This window comes from Eriocheir sinensis, chromosome 48 (assembly GCF_024679095.1).
Source record: "Eriocheir sinensis breed Jianghai 21 chromosome 48, ASM2467909v1, whole genome shotgun sequence".
Lineage (NCBI taxonomy): Eukaryota > Metazoa > Arthropoda > Malacostraca > Decapoda > Varunidae > Eriocheir > Eriocheir sinensis.
This window is the reverse complement of record NC_066556.1, coordinates 10,998,743-11,016,104: the sequence shown is the minus strand read 5'-3', so window position 1 is coordinate 11,016,104 and position 17,362 is coordinate 10,998,743. Positions and strand designations below refer to the sequence as shown.

Sequence of the window (17,362 nt, the reverse complement as noted above, 5' to 3'; positions counted from 1 at the left end):
TTGGGGTGGGGAAGGAGGGGGAAGAAGTGGGGGGGAGGGCAGTGGGTCGGGTGTTACGTGTGTATGGATAGGAAACGTTGACTGGGTAAGGAGCAGGATGACTGAGTGAAAGTGAGAGTGCACCGAGGAAGAGGAATGATGACTGAGTGAAAGTGAGAGTGCACCGAGGAAGAGGAATGATGACTGAGTGAAAGTGAGAGTGCACCGAGGAAGAGGAAAGTGAGAGTGCACCGAGGGAGAGGAATGATGACTGAGTGAAAGTGAGAGTGCACCGAGGAAGAGGAATGATGACTGAGTGAAAGTGAGAGTGCACCGAGGAAGAGGAAAGTAAGAGTGCACCAAGGGAGAGGAATGATGACTGAGTGAATGTGAGAGTGAACCGAGGAAGAGGAATGATGACTGAGTGAATGTGAGAGTGCACCGAGGAAGAGGAATGATGACTGAGTGAAAGTGAGAGTGCACCGAGGGAGAGGAATGATGACTGAGTGAAAGTGAGAGTGCACCGAGGAAGAGGAATGATGACTGAGTGAATGTGAGAGTGAACCGAGGAAGAGGAATGATGACTAAGTGAATGTGAGAGTGAACCGAGGAAGAGGAATGATGACTGAGTGAATGTGAGAGTGAACCGAGGAAGAGGAATGATGACTGAGTGAAAGTGAGAGTGAACCGAGGGAGAGGAATGATGACTGAGTGAAAGTGAGAGTGAACCGAGGGAGAGGAATGATGACTGAGTGAAAGTGAGAGTGAACCGAGGAAGAGGAATGATGACTGAGTGAATGTGAGAGTGCACCGAGGAAGAGGAATGATGACTGAGTGAAAGTGAGAGTGCACTGAGGGAGAGGAATGATGACTGAGTGCAAGTGAGAGTGCACCGAGGAAGAGGAATGATGACTGAGTGAATGTGAGAGTGCACCGAGGGAGAGGAATGATGACTGAGTGAATGTGAGAGTGCACCGAGGAAGAGGAATGATGACTGAGTGAAAGTGAGAGTGAACCGAGGAAGAGGAATGATGACTGAGTGAAAGTGAGAGTGCACCGAGGAAGAGGAATGATGACTGAGTGAAAGTGAGAGTGCACCGAGGGAGAGGAATGATGACTGAGTGAATGTGAGAGTGAACCGAGGAAGAGGAATGATGACTGAGTGAAAGTGAGAGTGAACCGAGGGAGAGGAATGATGACTGAGTGAAAGTGAGAGTGAACCGAGGAAGAAGAATGATGACTGAGTGAAAGTGAGAGTGAACCGAGGAAGAAGAATGATGACTGAGTGAAAGTGAGAGTGAACCGAGGGAGAGGAATGATGACTGAGTGAAAGTGAGAGTGCACCGAGGAAGAGGAATGATGACTGAGTGAAAGTGAGAGTGCACCGAGGGAGAGGAATGATGACTGAGTGAAAGTGAGAGTGCACCGAGGGAGAGGAATGATGACTGAGTGAAAGTGAGAGTGCACCGAGGGAGAGGAATGATGACTGAGTGAAAGTGAGAGTGAACCGAGGGAGAGGAATGATGACAGTGAATGTGAGAGTGCACCGAGGGAGAGGAATGATGACTGAGTGAATGTGAGAATAAGCAGAGGATGAGGAATGATGACTGAGTGAATGTGAGAATAAGCAGAGGAAGAGGAATGATGACTGAGTGAATGTGAGAATAAGCAGAGGAAGAAGAATGATGACTGAGTGAAAGTGAGAGTGCACCGAGGAAGAGGAATGATGACTGAGTGAATGTGAGAGTGAACCGAGGGAGAGGAATGATGACTGAGTGAAAGTGAGAGTGAACCGAGGGAGAGGAATGATGACTGAGTGAATGTGAGAGTGAACCGAGGGAGAGGAATGATGACTGAGTGAAAGTGAGAGTGAACCGAGGGAGAGGAATGATGACTGAGTGAAAGTGAGAGTGAACCGAGGGAGAGGAATGATGACTGAGTGAAAGTGAGAGTAAACAGAGGAAGAGGAATAGAAGACAGCGGAAGAGGGAGAATAGGAAGACGGAGCAAATGCGGGTGAATAGAGGAAGAGGAATGGAGGACAAGGGAAAAGGAAGAATAGGGAGGCTGAGTGAATATGAGTCAGCAAAGGAAGAGGAAAATAAGTCAGGGGAAAAGGAAGAAAAGGGAAGCTGTGTGAATATGCGAGTGATCTGAGGAGGAGGAGGAATGGTAAGCAAAGCGAAAACGGAGAAGAGGAAGACTGAGTAAATGGGAAAGCAAATAGAGGTAGAGGAATGGAAGGAAAGTGGAAAAAGGGAAAAAAGGAAAACTGAGTAGATGTGAACATAAGCAGAGGAAAAGAAATGGAAGACACTGGGAAAGAGAGAATGGGATGACGGAGTGAATGTGAGTGAATAGAGGAAGAGGAATGAAAGACGGTGGAAAAGGGAGAAAAAGGAAGATCTCTCGAGGGATGTAAAACGGAGGAAGTTCTGGGAGTTTGCACTTTGGAGTCTTTGGAGTGAAGCGTATATGAAGAAAAAGGAGTGTAAGGGCCGTATTACTAAACATTTCCTCACCCAAGTACACACATTTATCAAGGCTTTCGTATGAGTTTTGGGCATTTCCAGGAGTAGTTTTATGACCCTGGTGGTAGTTTAGCCCTTTTTCTGTACCGTGAACCTAAAGAAACACTCATTAGACCCCGATTGATCCCCCTCTTTGACCTTTATAAATAGTTGATGTGAGAAGCTAAAGTGTCTTATGATACCAGCCTAAGAGTCAAACGGATCCGAAACAAGTGTCGCAGATGGAGTCCAGGTGGTGAGGTTGTGTACGTGACAGTGATCTGAGCATACCATTGTGAGTGTGTATAGGGTTGTTTGTATACGTAGGGCCCCGAGGAAGCCTTCTACTCTCTGCGTCACAAATAGTTAGTTTCGAGTATTGCGTCAGAGTGAAATGTGGCAATCAACAGGTGAATTCAAGTGAAGTCTGATAATGTAACTGAACGCACGTATGTACCAGGATACGACGGCGGGGAGATAAAAGATTTGTGTGTGTGTGTGTGTGTGAGAGAGAGAGAGAGAGAGAGAGAGAGAGAGAGAGAGAGAGAGAGAGAGAGAGAGAGAGAGAGAGAGAGAGAGAGAGAGAGAGAGAGAGAGAGAGAGAGAGAGATTTACATTGATTTACATAGATATTCAGTAGGGTTGGAAAAGTCATGATTTTGTAATAAAAAAATCGATTTATTTGATTTAAATCGATTTTTTTTATTTTAATGATTTATTTTGCTTTAATTATTATAAGTTGATCATTTGTTTTACTTCTATGAAGACATTTTCTTGTAAGATACTTTGCCAATGTTAAGTGAAACCATAGTTTAGTGTTGTTACATTAACCAAAATGAGTTTTCACTTTAAAATCATAAGTAGAAAAACACTGATAGTTTAATCAGACCTGATGAGTTAAAATAACCAACACATAAATACAAAGAGCAAACCTGTCTATTTATATGTAGTCAAATTTGTATTATATTAATAAGAAATTAGACTCTATCATGTTCCTGTGCACTAAAAAAAAAAAAAAAAAATTATGCTCACTAAACTTAATAATAACATCATTGTTGTTAACAACAAAACAACATCACTTCCCTTTTTATGCTCTTGAATATTTGTCTTGTAAGAGAAGGCAATCATTCCCTGGTGCCTGAGTTGCTACAGGACCAATACAGGATCAGTACAGGACCAGTCCCTACGGGACAAGAAGACTGATGCTAATCCTGTACGAGTGGATCACAACTTCTTCCCCAGCATTCTATTCGCTTTGTTTGCTGCGTCAATGCATTACTGTGAGAATTTGACTTTTGATGCGATTTTGGCACACTGAACCGGCACTGAGTACAATGATTTTAGCACACATAGCGCTTTTGAGTTTAACGCCACGCATTTCATTATCGCGCCTCTTATTTTTTTTGTACAAGTCTGATGAACCTGGCACTTCTCTATATTACAGGGCATCTCCCATCTATCCGATCAAGCTGAAATATTATGCAAATCTTCTTGGGAGAGAGAGAGAGAGAGAGAGAGAGAGAGAGAGAGAGAGAGAGAGAGAGAGAGAGAGAGAGAGAGAGAGAGAGAGAGAGAGAGAGAGAGAGAGAGAGAGAGAGAGAGAGAGAGAGAGAGAGAGAAACATAGTGCAGTAGTAGTGCTTGAATGGCCGTGTAGGGAAAGTCATTACTCCTTCCTTCCTCCTCTGCGTCTCTCCTCCTCTCCAAGAACCCAATTTCATGAATGAATCTTCGCTCTGACCTCACCCACGCTTTCCACGGGGCTCGGGACTCGCTGATTGGCCGAGGCACAGTGACGTCACCACCAGGAGGACGTGGTGCAGAATTTCCTACCGGGCTGCGTGTAGGCCTCGGGTTGGTGACAGGCGGCCCGGCGGGGCGACAAGGAAGGTGAGGCGGGTGTCAAGGCCATCCAGGTGAGTGTTTCGGGGTGTGTGAGGGTTCCAGGTAAGTGGAGTGGCCGTGATAGTGGCGGGATTAACGTGTGATAGCGGCGAGTGGCATGCGTGCAGCGACTCGGGCACGTATATATGAGGCGGCGAGGCAGAGGCGAGCATTCACACCCCCCAGGGCGCGGGACACTGACAGGCTCACAAGACGCTCCCTCCCTCCCTGCCTCCTCCCGCCCGCGCGCCGCCCCAGTCACCGCTCCGGTCTGATGACATGCCAATAGCGTGAGGACAAGTCTCGCTCCGCCTGTACCTGTGTCCACGTCTCGTCCCGCTTCGGCTTCGCTCGCTTACACGCACTGCTTCTCTCTGTCCCTCGGTGGCGTGGCGTGAAGGTGTCTCGCATAGCGTTGTAAGGATACCACTCAGTCCCCCCAGTTTGATTCCCCCACCTTACGTTTTGAGGTCACGTCAATTTTTGCAACACCAAACAAGGCACGCACTTCAAACAAACTTCACTGAACCGTGACCAACTACTACAACACCTTGTAGTTTTTTCCTTGTTTCTGTTTTGGAAATACTAACAGTAACAACAATTGCAACACACATCACACACCAACGAGAGAGTAAAGTCTGGAAAGCACTCAGAAGTCAAGTGATTCCTTTGGCCAAGACGAGGCACAGCGCGCGTGGCCTGTGCGGACGGATCTTCCTTCTCGTTCCTCCAGTCACCCACCTGAGCAGGTAACACGGCTCCTCCCTCCCAGCCTCATACTCCTCAGCCTCGCTTCCTGCGCCTCCTAATCCTCGACGTGTAGTCAAGTACCGCGTGTTCCCTGTCCCCTCACACCGCTGCTCCTCCCACCCTCCCCCACTCTACCCTTTTCTCCCACGCCCCTACACCCAGCCCTTTCCCTTCCCTCGTCGTCAGTGCCGTGATCTGAGCCACTGAGCTACAACTAAGCCTCCCTGCGAGCCACCACCGCACTACCCGCGCCGCCACCAGGAGCCGAGAGCCACCGCGAGGCCCTGAAGCAGCGACACGAAGCAGCACCGTCAGCAGCATCAGCAGCGGCAGCAGCAGTATGAAGGGCCTTCCCCTCACCAAGAGTGTCCTGCTGGCCCTCACACTGCTCCTCCCCGCCACACACGGTGAGTAGACGAGCGTGTACACCTGGCCGTCCCTGCCTGTACACACACACACAAGCACACACACACACACACACACACACACACACACACAGTAACAACTCCATCACAACACCCACACTCTATACCCTCCTCTTCCCATCTCAATACACCACAACTCCACAACCTTCTCCCCATATCACACCTCTCCCCTCTCCCCACACTGGAAGCTTCTCCAACACACACACACACACACACACACACACACACCTTACCCACGCGTACCCTGTCATGGGATGGCCACAAGCTGATAGGAGATAAGTTTTGTCACTCACCGAAAGGGTATTGAGGCTCGTTAATGGACAGATGTGTGTGTGTGTGTGTGTGTGTGTGTGTGTGTGTGTGTGTGTGTGTGTGTGTGTGTGTGTGGAGAGAGAGAGAGAGAGAGAGAGAGAGAGAGAGAGAGAGAGAGAGAGAGAGAGAGAGAGAGAGAGAGAGAGAGAGAGAGAGAGAGAGAGAGAGAGAGAGAGAGAGAATTTAATGATCATGGAATATGTAATTAGATTCACTTAGTTTTTATGTGGTGTTTTATCATTTAGCGTGTCTACGAATACCCCACTCGGTCGGTCAGTGCCTTCACAGTCTTTACAAACATTAACATTTAACAGAATCATTAATGCGTGTGTATGCTCTAACTTTAAATTTAGTATGACGCACGTTTCACGCCAATCAAAAGACTCTACCGACTCCTAATTTCTTATAGTTCATGATCTCATTTTTTTTCTGCCGCAGAGAGTGAGGTGAAGGAATCTTATATAAATAGTGACTGCTTGCCTCTCAACGTAAAGCGGGTGGAGTAGGGTGGGGAGAGAGAGAGAGAGAGAGAGAGAGAGAGAGAGAGAGAGAGAGAGAGAGAGAGAGAGAGAGAGAGAGAGAGAGAGAGAGAGAGAGAGAGAGAGAGAGAGAGAGAGAGAATAAGCGTAAAGGTGTGCGTCTGTGTGTTTGTTTATCTTCGTTATGAACAGAGATAAGCATCGTGTTCCTAGAAGCGACAATCTTATAACACCCTGACACCTTTTCCTCCTTTTTTTTCGTTATTTCATCGCCTATCATCATGTTTCGTTGCAAGGATCATTTTATTATAAGATGGACTTTCGCCTCTACGTAACTTGTCTTTTTGTAGGTTTTCAAATAGCTTAATCTATCTCCTCGTCCTCGTCCTAGTTCTCCTTCTCCTTCTTGTCCTCCATTCTCGTCTTCTTCGTCCTTCTCTACGTCCTCCTCTTCGTTGTCCTCGTCTTCCTCCTTCTTCTCCTCGTCCTCGTCTTAGTTCTCCTTCTCCTTCTTGTCCTCCTTTCTCGTCTTTTTCGTCCTTCTCTACGTCCTCCTCTTCGTTGTCCTCGTCCTCCTCCTTCTCCTCGTCTTCGTCCTAGTTCTCCTTCTCCTCTTCCTCCTTTCTCGTCCTCTTCGTCCTTCTCTGTGTCCTCCTCTTCGTTGTCATCGTCCTCGTCCTTCTCCTCGTCCTCTTCCATTTCCTTTTCCTTGTCCTCGTCCACGTCCTCGTTGTCCGTTTCTTCATTCTCGTCCTCGGCCTCATCCTTTTCCTCGTTCATCTCTTCCTTGTCTTCCTGGTCCTCGTCGTTCTCTTCCTCTTCGTCCTTCTCCTCCTTCTCTTACTTCTCATCCTCCTCGTCCTCGTCCTACTCCTTCTCCTCCTCCTTCCCTTTCCCTCTCCCCCCTCTACGCAAGGCTTAGATTGGCTTACTGAAGGACAGAGGTGCCGCTAATCCTCGTCCGTTGATAATCGCCTCGCTGTACGGTTTATGTTTCGTGGAAAGGATCAGGAACAGTTCGGAGCAGGGAGTTGTAAGCAAAGTGATGTGATACGTGGCTCTAGTGGATCACAGAACATGCTGGTTGTGATACCGACATGGCTGTGTTTAGTTTACGTTATTTCGATTGAGAATTATTGAGAAATTGCCAATCAAGTTGGTTTTCGTGATAAGCCAGATTGGTTTATGTTCTGATGACGGAGAAGGTATGAACACGCCGACTTGGGCGATGTTACTGCAGTTGGTTTATGTTTTGTCGTCCGAGATATTTCGCTTAAGCATTGATGTCATTTGGCTCCGTTGGGAAGAATATTAGCTTACGCACATAGCTGGCTTGGGCTTCGCTACGATGCTTTTTCGCCACGCACTTAGTGAGATTTTGAAAATTTCTAGTGTAATGAGACAACTTGGAACGTAACACAGGCCTTCAAATGAACGGACTCCCTTTTTCAACGCAATAAGATCATGAAAAATTCTAGTGTTGTGAGATATAACCGTAGCTCTGATTAGGGAATATCCTGGTTTTGACGATAGGTAATCCTTGAAATGAACGGATAGAGATTATATTTTTGGCCACTCGTCTCTCTTTTTTGGACACTTTTCTCTACTTCGTTTTTAGGAGCAGTGTTAGCGGTCTTATATATATATATATATATATATATATATATATATATATATATATATATATATATATATATATATATATATATATATATATAATTACTTTTGTGCAATATAGTGAGATTAAAGACATTCCTGGTGTCGAGAGTTAACTTTAAGGGTAACACTGATTAGGGAACATCCTGGGTTTTGCGATAGGCAAATCTCAAAATGGAAGATAAGAGATTACCTAACTATTGTGCAACCTTGCGAGATTAAAGAAATTTCCGCGTGCGATCAGACGGATGACGTGATGGAGTGTGAGGGACGCTGACGGACGTCCTGAGTGGTTTAGACGCTGTACCTCAAAATAGCTCACGCCTCGCTGATGGAGAGAGATTGTGTAACGCATTGAGATAAAAAATAATCCTGGTGCGATGAGATAACTGGCGTCAATGTGGGACTGATTTTGCCGGTCTGGCTTAATGGCAAAATCTCCCACGCTGGGAGTGATTAGATAAGACTCAGTGTATTTCATATCCTGGTCTGAATGAGACGGTGAATGCGTCTTTGTTGTCTTTGAGGGCTGGCGAGAGCTGCTGATAATACCGCTTCCTAGGTGGCAGTATTTCTTGAGGGACTTTGTTTTAATTTATTTATCTTTTATTGTTGTTGTTGCTGCTGGTGATGCTATCACTACTACTACTACTACTACTAATACTACTACTACTACTACCACTACTACCACTACTACTACTACTACTACTACTACTACTACTACTACTACTACTACTACTACTACTACTACTACTACTACTACTATTACTACTATTACTACTACTACCACTACTACTACTACTACTACTACTACTACTACTACTACTACTACTAATAATACTACTACTGCTGTTGCTGCTGTACTACTACTACTATTACCTCCTCCTCCTCCTCCTCCCAACTACTACTACTACTACTACTACTACTACTACTACTACTACTACTACTACTACTACTACTACTACTACTACTACTACTACTACTACTACTACTACTAATACTACTACTACTAATAATAATAATAATAATAATAATAATAATAATAATAATAATAATAATAATAATAATAATAATAATAATAATAATAATAATAATAATAATAATAATAATAATAATAATAATAATAATAATAATAATAATAATAATAATAATAACAATAATAGTACCACTTTTATATTAGTACTATTATCATTATCACTATTATCATTATTATTGTTATCATCACTTTTACTACTACTACTACTACTACTACTACTACTACTTATACTACTACTATTATCATTATTATTGTTATCACTTTTACTACTACTATTACTACTACTACTACTACTACTACTACTACTACTACTACTACTACTACTACTACTACTACTACTACTACTACTACTACTACTACTACTACTACTACTACTAATACAACTAGTGATATTACCACTACTACTACTACTACTACCACTACTCCCATTATCAACATCATCATCATCATCATCATCATCATTCCTTCCTCCCCTCCGCCCTTCCTCGCGACGTATGCCGAACAATACATTCCGCCTTCTTCACGGATACACAAATTAGCCCCGGTCCTTTCCCCCCACGCGGATGAATTAATCCTAAGTCGGTGGGAAAAAAAAGCTACGCACGAGACTAACCAATGCTAATGTTACGTTGATTAGAAAACGTTACCTTTCCAGCGACGAGCCAGGGAGCAGCTAGGGGAAGGAGGGGAAGGACGAAATGTAATTATGGCATTCAGCATAAATAATTAATTCCCGCGGCCTATGTTGGTATTTCAGAGCTCCTCCACCTCGCCCTCTTCCTCTACCTCTTCCTCCTGGCTTTCTTTTTCTTCTTCTACTTCTACTTCTACTCGTCCTATTCTTGTTCTTCTTGCTGTTGCTGTTGTTGTACTTCTTGTTCTTGTTCTTTTTTCGTTGCGCTTTTTGTTTTGCTTCTTGTTTTTGTTATTTTTCTTGTTTCGTTCTTGCTCTCCTTTTTCTTTATTTCCTTCTCCTCATCCTCCTCCATCTCCTCTTTCATTTTCTCCTCCTCCTCCTCCTCCTCAAATGAGCCATACAGCCCCAAATTTTCGCTCACATGATATCGACCTCCTTCTCCTTTGCTAATACGGAAAAACAAAACAATGTAAAATAACGCGATGAGGTTTAGTCTTTTTTGCCTCCTCGCGAAGTAGCAAAATAAACGAGATCCTACTAAAGGAGATAAGGAAGCGAAGTACCACATGGTTCGTATACCCCATTAAAAATAAAAGAAAACTGAAGGCGGGTAACGTGAAAATTGCCCTAGATATAACTTAATGATTTCTATATTCCACGGTGATATTCCAAACGAGAAACATGCATACAAAGAGATCTACTACTTGAATAAATCAAGAAAAGATGTAGAAAACGAGCCATGTTATGTAGGAAAAACAAAAATTACACTAGATATAACTTAACGATTCCAACATTCCACGGTGATTTGCAATGAGAAAAAAATAAATACCATAAGATCTACGACTCAAAAAAGGTAAAGAAAAATGAATACAGAAAACGACACATCCCACGTATGAAAAAACGGAAAAATTACATTAGAAATAACATAATGACTCCTAAATTCCACGGTGATATGCAATGAGAGAAACGAAAAGATCTGCTACCAAAAAGTGTAAATAAAAATGAATACAGAAAATGAACCTTCCCATGTAAGAAAAACAAAAATTACACTATAAATAACAAAATGAGTCCTAAATTTCACGGTGATATGCAAACGTGACAAAATCTGCTACTAAAAATAATCAAGAAAAGATATAGAAAACGACCCATCCCATGTACGACAAACAAAAAAAATTACATTAGATAAAACAAAACGAGTTCTAATTTCCACGGTGAGATGCAATGAGAGAAACGTGACAAGATCCACTGCTAAAAATAATGAAAAAAAGATATAGAAAACGACCCATCCCATGTAGAACAAACAACAAACTTACACTAGATAAAACAAAACGAGTCCTCAATTCCAAGGTGATATGCAATGAGAGAAACGTGACAAGATCCACTGCTAAAAATAATGAAAAAAAGATATAGAAAACGACCCATTCCATGTAGAGCAAACAACAAAATTACACTAGATAAAACAAAACGAGTCCTCAATTCCAAGGTGATATGCAATGAGAGAAACGTGACAAGATCCACTGCTAAAAATAATGAAAAAAAGATATAGAAAACGACCCATCCCATGTAGAACAAACAACAAACTTACACTAGATAAAACAAAACGAGTCCTCAATTCCAAGGTGATATGCAATGAGCGAAACGTGACAAGATCTGCTACTTAAAATAATGAAGAAAATATATAGAAAACGACCCATCCGGTGCAGGAAAAACACACATTAGAAGAAGAAGCAAAAAAGAAATATGAAGGCCGTAATAAGAAAGATCCACAAGCTTAGGATGAGACCCAAGTTTCTTAGTGTCTTACGCCCACGCGCCAGTGTGTTGCAAAGCCCTTAAGCCCGCGGGGTTCAGACTGTTAAGCCCCAAGCCCCGCCCGCCCCTGCTTCCCCTCTAACCCCTCAAACACTGCCCTGTCCTTACTCCACTTCAAACTCCATTTCACTCTACCCTTTGACCCTTCCACTCCTGCCCCGTTCATATTCCCTGTCAGCTCTCTTACACCCCAACTCGCCCATATTCCCTTCCAAACCCCTTCCACCCCAACTGTTCCTTTTCCCTACTCCATTTCAACTCCCCTATACACACAACCTCACTCCTACCCCGTCCATATTCCCCTCCAGCTCTCTTCCACCCCAACTGATCCTCTCCCCTACTCCATTTCAACTCCCCTAGAACATACAACCACACTCCTACCCCCGTCCACATTCCCCTCCAGCTCTCTTCCACCCCAACTCTCAAATATTCCCCTCCAAGCCCCTTCCACCCCAACTGATCCTCTCCCCTACTCCATTTCAACTCCCCTACACACACAACCTCACTCCTGCCCCGTTCATATTCCCTTCCAGCTCTCTTCCACCCCAACTCTCAAATATTCCCCTCCAAGCCCCTTCCACCCCAACTGATCCTCTCCCCTACTCCATTTCAACTCCCCTACACACATAACCTCACTCCGACCCCATCCACATACCCCTCCAGCTCTCTTCCACCCCAATTCGCACATATTCCCTTCCACCCTAAATGATCCTCTCCCCCACTCCATTTCAACTCCCCTACACACACAACTTCAAACCCCACTTCGACCATACCCCAATCATGTCTTCACCCCATCCTACCCACACTCTCTGTCTCTCTCTCATCTCTCTCTCTCTCTCTCTCTCTCTCTCTCTCTCTCTCTCTCTCTCTCTCTCTCTCTCTCTCTCTCTCTCTCTCTCTCGTGCTCTCTCTCTCTCTCTCTCTCTCTCTCTCTCTCTCTCTCTCTCTCTCTCTCTCTCTCTCTCTCTCTCTCTGCGTGTTAATGGGTAATGGTGGATGGGTTATATTGGTGTAATTGCTCAAGGGCCAAGGTGACGGAGAGGACCACCGAGGCCACGCGCATCTATACCGTAAATATAATGACTGTAGGAGCGAAAGAGGATGTGTTAATGAATAAGGGGTGAAGACTGAAGGGTGATTAAGGCTTCTCTCTCTCTCTCTCTCTCTCTCTCTCTCTCTCTCTCTCTCTCTCTCTCTCTCTCTCTCTCTCTCTCTCTCTCTCTCTCTCTCTCTCTCTCTCTCTCTCTCTCTCTCTCTCTCTCTCTCTCTCTCAAACTCCTATTAATCACCCGCGCCAGGTAATCAAAGGAAATCTGTTACCTGTCGAAAATATCTTGTTTTATGGGACATCGTTGGCCCGATTTTATTATACTTTCCGTCGGTCTCTCTCTCTCTCTCTCTCTCTCTCTCTGAAACACACACACACACACACACACACACACCTTCCCATCACAGCTCTAATGCTTAAGACACGCTCATATAGGAGGCTGTTGTTGTTGTTGTTATTGTGTTGTTGTGTTGTGTTCTATCTCCCATGACGGCTGCGGACGGGGGAGAGGGGGGGGAGGGGAGGGGGGTTGGGGGTTAGGGGGGGGAGGCTGCGAGGAAGCGAAGGGTGCGTGGAGGGTACCAACTTCCAGCCGGCAATCATACTCATGCAAGTTTAAATTAGCCCAAGGTAATTGTGGCTAATTAGCGAGTTTTTTTCCTTATCAAACGGAATAATGTGATGGGCGAGGCTGAAGTTTTGTGCGACGATGACGATGACGCCGGGGAGGAGGAGGAGGAGGAGGAGGAGGAGGAGGAGGTGGAGGAGGAGGAGGAGGAGATGAGAAGCGATGATTAGAGTATGTTGCTATTATTACAACTAGTCCTACACACTCACTTAACACTCCCGCCTCTCCCCTCCCCTCATCTCCTCCCCTCTCCTCTCCTCTCCTCTTCCTTCTTATCCTCTCCCTCTTCTTTCTTCTCTACCTCCTTCTTCACTTTCTCTTTTTTTATCATTATGTTTCTCCTTCCTTTTTTGTCTTTTCTTGATTTTGTTCTTGTTCTTGTTCCTCTTGTTGTTCTTTTAGTTCTTGTTCTTGTTCTTGCTTTCATCCTTGTTTTTCTTGTTATTGTTCTTCTTGTTCTTCCTTTCTTTTTGTGTCTTTTTGTTCTTTTTAATCTTGTTTTTCTTGTTCTTGCTCTTATCCTTGTTCTTGTTCTTCTTCTCGTTCCTCTTGTTGTTCTTTTAGTTTTTGTTCTTGTTCTCATCTTTGTTCTTCTTGTTATTGTTCTTCTTCTTCTTCCTTTCTTTTTGCGTCTTCTTTTCTTGTTCTTTTTAATCTTGTTTTTCTTGTTCTTGCTTTTATCCTTGTTCTTGTTCTTCTTCTTGTTCTTCTTCCTCCTTCTCCTCTTCCTCCTTCTCTCTCTCTCTCCTCTCTCTCTCTCTCTCTCTCTCTCTCTCTCTCTCTCTCTCTCTCTCTCTCTCTCTCTCTCTCTCTCTCTCTCTCTCTCTCTCTCTCTCTCTCTCTCTCTCTCTCTCTCTCTCTCTCTCTCTCTCTCTCTCTCTCCCTTCTTCTCTCATCCCTCTCTCCAATCACACTTTCACCCCTTCTACTCACATCTAACTCCCTCTCTCCTTCTAATAAGTTACCCCTTCTCTTATCCTTCCCCTCTTCTCCCTTTTACCCTTCTACCCCCTTGTCCTTGAGCCTTCTCCATTCTTTCTCCTCTCCTCCTGCTCCCTCCCTCCCTCCCTTCTTGTTATCCAGTGTACCGCCTCCCACTCACGCCTGCTCTAAGGACCTGCTTCCACCTCGCCGCACACGCACGCACAAAAAGAATTCATGGCCGGCTAAAAGTATCCAACGCCCCGCAAAAAGAATCCCGTTGCCCGTAATTGAGTAACAACAATCAGATCAGCGATTCCAAGTGGCTGTCTGTCTATCTGCTCGGTGTGTGTGTGTGTGTGTGTGTGTGTGTGTGTGTGTGTGTGTGTGTGTGTGTGCAAGGGTGAGGGGGTGCAAGACAGGGTGAGTGAAAGTATGGGTGAGAAAACCCCCCCCGAAAAATGATAGAAGAAAGGGAAGATATAGAAAGACGAGGTGATGAGGGCGAGGAAACCAGAACAGAAAGATCGACAAAATAATAGATAGGGCTGGAAACGAGATGAAAGAGACGAGAGACACTGGATGATGATGAAGAGGAGGCGGAGAAGGAGGGGAGAGTGAGGATCTCTTTTGTTGTTGTTGATGTCGTTGATTTGTTGCTGGATGCGAGGGACTAGGTGCGGGGGCGTCGATGAAAGGGTGCAAATCAAAAGAAAAAGGGAAGGTGACGATGAGAGTGGAAGGGACGCAGGATATGAGATTGTGGGCTAGGGTGAGACGGAGAGGAGGAGAGGAGGAGAGGATGATGAGGAGGAGGAGGGGTCACGTTGGATCTGAGTTCTCTGCGTCGACAGTTCGATAAATGAAGGCTTAGATGTCCAAGTTACCCTAATTATACGCTAGCCAATATAGGCGAGGCGACGGGCTGTGATGGTGGTGGCGGTGTGGCGGTGAGGCGGTGATGGGAGGGGCTGAGGGCCATATTTTTAAACATTTCTACGCCCAAGAACACATAATTTACTAGTCTTTCGTGGGAGTTTTAGGCATTTCCAGGGTTACCTTTATGACCCTGGTGGTAGTCTGAGCCTTCTTCTGTACCGTGAACCTAAAAGAACACTCATTAGAACTCGATTAACTTCCTTTATGGCCTTTGGAAATAGTTGGTGTGAGGGGTGGGAGCATCTGACAATACCAACCTGAGAGGCAAGGCGACGGGGTAGGTGATGGTAAGTGTCGGTAGGGTGGTGACGGGGTAGGAGGTGATCGTAAAGTGGATAAGGTGGTGGTGGAGAGGCGGTGAAGGGTAAGGTAGCGGGGTAGTGATGATAGTAGGCGTAGGGTGAGCTGATGATGGGAGGGGTTGACGGGTGGTGACTGTAGATGGAATGGTGATGAAATAGGTTGATAAGGGTGAAGGTGATGGGTGCAATGTGCGTCCAGACAGATAGACAGCAAAGAATGAAGGAAGGCAGACAGATAAAGATGGGAGTATGTATCGAGACTAGTATATGATGATGGGGTTACAGGTGACAGGACGAGGCAGACAGGTGATAAAGACGGGAGGGAAGTGGACAAATAAAGATGGGAATATATCTTGACTCATATTTGACAGTGATGGGCTTACAGGTGACAGAACGAGGCAGACAGGTGATAAAGACGGGAGGGAAGTGGACAAATAAAGATGGGAATATATCTAGACTCATTGTTGACAGTGATGGGCTTACAGGTGACAGGACGAGACAGACATGATAAAGACGGGAGGGAGGTGGACAAATAAAGATGGGAATATATCTAGACTCGTATTTCATGGTGATGGGCTTACAGGTGACAGGATGAGGTAGACAGATGATTAAGATGGGAGGGAGGTGGACAAATAAAGATGGGTGGCTGGCTGACTGGTAGTGGTGAGGTGGCGGTCAGTGTCGTGCAGCGTGGGAGTGAAGGAGAAAAAAAAGGTGTAGCGTAGCAGACGAGTGTAGATGGAAAAGTTTTGTGGCAGTGATGTGGGTTAGGATGAGATATTCGGAAGCTGTGGGCAGGAGGAAGCAGGTGTTTGGGGGATATTTGGAGCCAGATATTTTTTTTTTCACAGCAGAGGAGACAGTGCAAGGGCGTTAAAAAAAGAAAACAATAATGAAAAAAAGAGCCCGCTACTTACTGCTCCTAGAATATAAGAGAAGGCAGGTATTTGGAAGCTGTGGGTTAGTAAGAGGTAGATATTTTGATGCTGAGGAGAAGAGGAGGTAGGTGTTTGGGGGGTATTTGAAGGCGGTTATAGGGAAAGGCAGATATAAGGAAACTGTTGGATTGGTTAGGAGGCAGGTTTTTGGTGGACTGAATAGAAGGCAGGTGTTTGGATGCTGTGAAGAGACGGCAGGTGTTTGGATGCTGTGAAGAGAAGGCAGGTGTTTGGATGATGTGAAGAGAAGGCAGGTGTTTGGATGCTGTGAAGAGAAGGCAGGTGTTTGGATGATGTGAAGAGAAGGCAGGTGTTTGGATGCTGTGAAGAGAAGGCAGGTGTTTGGATGATGTGAAGAGAAGGCAGGTGTTTGGATGCTGTGAAGAGAAGGCAGGTGTTTGGATGATGTGAAGAGAAGGCAGGTGTTTGGATGCTGTGAAGAGAAGGCAGGTGTTTGGATGCTGTGAAGAGAAGGCAGGTGTTTGGATGATGTGAAGAGAAGGAAGGTGTTTGGATGCTGTGAAGAGACGGCAGGTGTTTGGATGCTGTGAAAAGAAGGCAGGTGTTTGGATGCTGTGAAGAGAAGGGAGGTGTTTGGATGATGTGAAGAGAAGGCAGGTGTTTGGATGCTGTGAAGAGAAGGCAGGTGTTTGGATGATGTGAAGAGAAGGCAGGTGTTTGGAGGATATCTGGAGGCAAATATAAGGAAAAGCAGATTTTATGGAGAGTGTTGTTTTGGAAGAGGCAGATATTTGAGAGCTGTAGACTGGTTAGGAGGGAGATATTTGGATGCTTTGGACAGGAGGAGGCAGATGTGTGAGGGATATTTAGAGACAGATATGAGAGAAGGCAGATATTTGGAAGCTGTGGACTGGTTGGGAGGCAAATATTTGGATGCTTTGGACAGGATGGGGCAGATGTGTGAGGGATATTTAGAGACAGATATAAGAAAGGCAGATATTTGGAAGCTGTGGACTGGTTGGGAGGCAAATATTTGGATGCTTTGGACAGGATGAGGCAGATGTGTGAGGGATATTTAGAAGCAGATATAAGAGAAGGCAGATATTTGGAAGCTGTCGACTGGTTAGGAGGCACATATTTGAATGC

The 17,362-nt window shown here is 45.0% G+C and overlaps 1 protein-coding gene across 4 annotated transcripts in view; it reads left to right on the top strand.

Annotated features, from left to right (window-relative positions):
- Positions 1-4,524: 4,524 nt before the first annotated feature.
- The window catches only part of LOC126981586 (uncharacterized), a 60,281-nt gene continuing 47,443 nt past the window's right edge, over positions 4,525-17,362 (top strand). For 2 of the 4 annotated variants that reach the window (XM_050833008.1, XM_050833007.1), the window contains exon 1: positions 4,525-5,529. In XM_050833008.1, the coding sequence (XP_050688965.1) occupies positions 5,463-5,529 (67 nt within the window). In that variant the 5' untranslated portion in view covers positions 4,525-5,462. The remainder of the gene's footprint in view (positions 5,530-17,362) is intronic. The other 2 variants (XM_050833004.1, XM_050833006.1) reach the window with 2 other exon arrangements.